Source organism: Lolium rigidum, chromosome 5 (genome assembly GCF_022539505.1).
Source record: "Lolium rigidum isolate FL_2022 chromosome 5, APGP_CSIRO_Lrig_0.1, whole genome shotgun sequence".
Taxonomy (NCBI): Eukaryota; Viridiplantae; Streptophyta; class Magnoliopsida; order Poales; family Poaceae; genus Lolium; species Lolium rigidum.
Window position 1 is genome coordinate 189454898 of NC_061512.1, and position 5502 is coordinate 189460399.

The 5502-nt window shown below is 48.5% G+C and overlaps 1 protein-coding gene across 1 annotated transcript; it reads left to right on the plus strand.

The window, feature by feature from the left end:
* Positions 1 to 3534: 3534 nt before the first annotated feature.
* LOC124656872 lies at positions 3535 to 4516 on the plus strand. Its single transcript, XM_047195533.1, has 2 exons — positions 3535 to 4432; positions 4497 to 4516. Exons 1-2 carry the CDS (start codon positions 3535 to 3537, stop codon positions 4514 to 4516), a joined length of 918 nt encoding a protein of 305 aa, XP_047051489.1.
* Positions 4517 to 5502: the final 986 nt, after the last annotated feature.

Here is a 5502-nt window from a genome sequence, read left to right on the forward strand (position 1 = left end):
CATCAATTCTTCTATGACATCATCAAAATCATCAATTCCTCTGTGACATCATCAAAAGCATCCAAACGTTCTCGGAACCCGAAGAAATCTGCGGTATTCGGCTTAGCATTTTACATCCTATACATGACTATTTCATATTTATCTACAGGCTTGGGGGCTACTCCCATCGGGAGCGCTGGTCGCGCACCCGATAAAAAGATGGCAACTTCGTCGACAAAGAGGAATAAACCCGAAGACATCGGCATCGACATCAAGATCTTCGAGTAGTACAACTTGAGTCTATGCGCGGCTGCAAGCACCCGTCCATAGACTCGGGGGCTACTCCCATCGGGAGCGCTTCGCGCACCCGACAAAAGTAACTTCGACTCTATATCAAGCACAAGATTCAACAGATGATCAAGACATTCAAACGATGATAACTTTAGTCCCTGCTCGAAGCTTCACTTCGGCCAGACACTCGGAGGCTACTGATGTGGGCATAACCCTTCGGATACCCGACATTACCATACTCGGTAGAGATTATCAAGATGGACCAGCACAAGGACTCGACAAGCTGGACCTACACGCGTTATCAACTTGGACTACAAGGAAAGAAGACTCCAATACGAATCCTACTAGGACTCTTGTAAACCATAATGGCTGATATATAAAGCCAGACAGGGGCACCACTTAGGACACACATATTCAGAAACAGAAAACATAGAGGCGATACGCCTAGATATCGCAACCCGTAGATTAGAACTACACTAGATACAACAACTCCGCCTATGGCGCTGTACACATATATATTCATATAGTATTGCTAGCAGGACGTAGCGATCCTCCACCGCGAGGACGTGAACCTGGTTACGTCGTGTACCGTCTCGCTCCCGGAACCTCCATCGTCGCCTTTCTCTAAACCCAAACCCCTCATAGTGGGCATTGCCAAGGAACCGCCTCGACACTAAGTGTTCCTCTTTCAAGAGTCAATTATTATTTACTTTAGCCACACCCGAATACTTGGGGGCTGCGCCATTACAGCAAATACACCTGACACTCGGGGTTGCGCCATTACATCGTTACCGCAAATACACCCGATTACTCGGGTACTGCGAAGTAAACTATCAATTGATGATGGTGTATACATCTCAATATATATTATCGACTTCGTGCGTCTAACACCTCACATGCGACCTAAGTAGCTGCTGATCCTCGTTTGATCCTTGAAAACTCCAACCCAGTTGCAGCCGAACCGTCAGGTTCGTAAGGCATTGAGATTTTGGACGGCGGGCTAACGAAAAGGCTCGACATATAGTGACCACGCCATGGTTCCTATCACCGCCATCAACATTATACATTGCAACATCATTATAAGTTGCAAATACAATATTTCTTAAGTAACAAATATTTCACATCTCATTGTTTGCAGTTTACAAGATGGGTCGAGCACTTCCCCGCGCACACCCGATAGAAAATTCTAACATCGGAGAAGCAAGGATCCGAAAACTTCGGCTACTGCGTCAACCAAGGCACTCCCATCGGGAGCACGTGGATTCAAAAAAGTCGACAACTTCATCAAGTTCTTCGAGTAGTACAACTTGAGTCTACACGCGGCTACAAGCACCCGCCCATAGACTCGGGGACTACTCCCATCGGGAGCGCTTGTCGCGCACTCGATAAAAAATAACTTCGACTCTTCATCAAGCATGGATTCAACATTCTTCGACTGATCATGTCACTTGGAGGTGATATTCGAGATGCTTGAGTCTCTACGCAAGTTTTCGACTTCCCTAGACACTCGGGGGCTACTGATGTGGGCATTACCCCTCGGATACCCATTATTGCTATACCTGGTGCGGATTATGGAGGTGAACTAGCACAAGGACTCGACAAGACTGGACCCATATGTAATATCGACTTGGACTACAAGAAAGAGGACACCAATTTGTAATAGACTAGGATTCTTGTAAACCCTAACTTGGTTGCATATATAAAGCCAGGCAGGGACGCCCCTTGGGGGCACATAAAATCATAGACGCATACGATGATACCCGTAGATTAGAACTAGACTAGACATACACAGATATTCATATACTGGATTGCTAGCAGGACGTAGCGATCCTCCACCGCAGGACGTGAACCTGGGTACGTCGTGTGTCATCTCGCTCCCGGAATCTCCATCGTCACCTTCCGCTAACCCTAAGCCCCTCATGGTGGGTATTGCCGAGGAGCCACCTCGTCAGTTTTTTTTTTGTCCCAAAAGAGAGCTTGCAAAACACCAAAAGATCTTTCAATGTTCTTTTCGCATGCTTCTTGTGCCTTGGAAAACTGAGCTTGTTTCTTTGTTTGAGAGTTTTGGATGGTCTTCGTCATTTGGAGATTGAAGATACACGAGATCAAACACCCGGATCATCAACTTGGCAAACATCTGAACAACTTGAATGGTTGTATCTTCTACCATGCGAAGATATTGATCGGTATAATCCGCGGAGATGCCATATGCGATCACCTGCATAACCACGGAGAATTTTAATAAGGGCTAACCCCATGGTGTTTTTAGGATTCCGGCGAGTAAAATAGCGAGAATTGTTCGGCAATCTTTTCCTATGTCGACAAACAAACTACGGCGCATCCTGTACCTTCTACAAAAAAATGAGGCGGGTATGTTGGTACCTCGGCGAAGTAGTCTTGCATCAGCGGGGCGTGCCAGAGCGCTCGGTTCCGCGGGATGCAAATGCGCTGGCCATAGATCCGCGCCGCCGGTTGAGGTTGAATATATCTTGGAGCTCCTTCGTGGCGAGGATGATCATGTGCTTTGTGTCGTCGTCGTTGAGCAATTCGTTTAGGTCCGAATCATCCGACAAAGAGGAGTCCTCGAAAAAGAGCTCGTAGCTCAAGGAAGAAGACATCTGCAAGTTTGCAACAACCCGCCGTCACTGCAACAATCTGCCGTCAAAATCAAATCGTGCTCGAATGAATGAACTCGGAGAACATTCCAAACAAATCTTACCTTCGCGGGATCTATGTCTCGGGCGTGACTGAACTAGACCACTAGGGCGCATCCATGGCGGCGGCCATCTTGCCTAGCGGAACAAAACGAGGTACGCGCGCACGAGGGGATTAGTAAATTTCAGTGCGCCATCTCTCCCCACGCGGAATACGAAGTTCGCGCGGGTTATGCTAGATATACTTTTACTATTCCGTATTCTGCTCCACGTTCCTTTTAAAGAGTAGATTCCGTTTTTCACTTCTTCCTCCCGCAAGCCAATCCAACGTTTTTGATCGATTACTGTATTAATATAGCGGGCGTAAGGCAATCCAACTAAGCTAGTGCGTCGGCTGGATCTGCGGCGATCCGCGTCGCCGTTCTCTGGCCCGCCGGGCTACCTTCTTCTTCTTTGCCAGGCGATTATCGTTTATTTGGGTCGTTCCGCAAGGGTAATACCTACACCTGTATCACTTCAATCTGTATTGCTTTTCCCAACCAGATCTGCTGCTACTACTAGGATGAGCGGCTGGTCATCACGGGTGCATCGGAAGCGATCTTTGCCCACCATGGGTTGCAGCAGCAAGCGTCGCAGTCGCACTACCCCCGCCGGTGTCTCCTCGTCGGCGGAGCCGGACGAGTCATCGTCCTGGGCGTCTATGCAACCGGATTTGGTCCGCCTGATCGGGTGGCGGCTGCTGGAGACCGGCGACTTGCTGGACTACGTCCGCTTCCGCGCTGTCTGCCACCACTGGCGCTCCAGCACCGTCTGCCCACGCGGCCGCGGCGTCGCCGACCCGCGCTTCCACCCGCGCCGGTGGATGATGCTGCCCGAGGGTCACGGCCTGCACCCTGGCCACGGCAAGCTACGCAAGTACATACGCTTCCTCAACCTCTCCACCGGCGCCATCGTCCGCTCAAAGCTCCCGCTTTTCAGCCACCACTGCGTCCTCGACTCGGTCGACGGCCTCCTGCTCCTCCAACGCGACCAGGACACAGCCATCCGCCTCCTCCATCCGTTCACAGGTGACATCGCAGACCTCCCGCCGCTCATCACCCTCTTGAGGCGGTTTAAGTTCCAATTTTCGTCCACAGAAGACAACCCTCAGACTAGACGCATTTGGAGTAAATTCAGAAAGGTCGGCTCTACCTCCGTCAGCGTGAGCGCAGATGGAGCCATCACTGTCATGATCATCATCTCTGGTATCAAATGTTTAGCCATCGCTACCGTCGGGGACCAGCAATGGAGCGTCGCCCGCAGGAACCTCTCCTTCTCTCTGAATCCAGTATCACTCCGAGGCAGGATATACATTTTGGATCATGTTTCCACCACAACACGGATTTTCCAGATTCTACCGCCCCGACATGATGCCAAGTTCCCAGCTTCATCTTCACTGCCACCACCACCAGAGTTGATTGCCACGGGTCCGCCAAGCGAACGTCCCATATCCTCCTACCTGGCGGAATGTGACTCGGAGATCCTCCTGATTTGCTTGGGTCATCCCATTTTTTCGCATATTACAGTTTACAGGCTTGCCGACCTTATACTAGGCAGGTTTGTCCCGGTAACAAGCATTGGGGACAATGTTCTCTTCGTATCCGGAAGGATTTTAAGTGTCAGCAGTAAGGTGCTACCCAATGTTGAGGGCAACTCTCTTGTGATGGTACCTTGTGGCGGAAAAGTGTATCTTGGTCAATATCAACTGAGTACTTCCACGTGGTGCCCGGCAGCTGATGGATCTATATCGAACTTTCTACCTGGGCCGTGTAGCCTCATTCATCATATCTTCACATGTTGCTATCGTGGTCTTTGGTGAGCCAGTTCTTCTCCCTAACTTAGTTCTTCCTTGATTGCAGCCTTTTGTTCTACTTTCTTACTCCGTACCTTGTTGTTTTCCGACCTATGTCTGCAGGAACAAAGGAGCAATTTCTTTTCAGGTTAAGGGTAATCGTTCGTGGAATGTGAAGAGGAAGTGGCGATACGGGGTTAGTCTCGCCTGCAGTGCCTTGATTCTCTTGTAGAGCATGCATTTTTAATTCTGGATGCTCCTTCTTTTGCTCATGGTCAACTACACGTCCTTATATACCTTGCTAGTTATGCGCCTGGTCTTGAATCAGTATGACAAAGTTCTAGCTTTGACTTTTCTTTAGATATGAAATCAATGGATATCTCTGGTGGTGGCACTGAAGATGAATTCTACAAACAAACCACTCAGCTATGCTAATTGGTGTTCACCAATTGTCTCATCTGCTGCCAACAACTGGAATTTAAGCGGAATATCCGACCACCCATTTAACTTTGTTTTGCAGTAATCCAATAATACATCACTCTAACATTAATTCTACGGATGCACAAGGCAACACCTTGATTATATAAAATAAATTGTCTTGTAAAGAGTGGCATGGTTTTTTAAACTCTAGCATTGGAAGGCACAGTGATAGTATATAAAAATGTGTTCTTTCAATCAAATTGGTCCACCTTTTACCTCTGATTTCTCATTTGCAGATTTGTTTCTCAGTTTATTACTCCTGATAAA

Bases quoted from the DNA above. Each gene is read 5' to 3' on its own strand.
- LOC124656872 (XM_047195533.1), top strand. From the start codon at position 3,535: ATGGGTTGCAGCAGCAAGCGTCGCAGTCGCACTACCCCCGCCGGTGTC. The intron at 4,433-4,496 runs GTGACTCGGAGA...TACAGTTTACAG, and splicing joins ATCCTCCTACCTGGCGGAAT to GCTTGCCGACCTTATACTAG.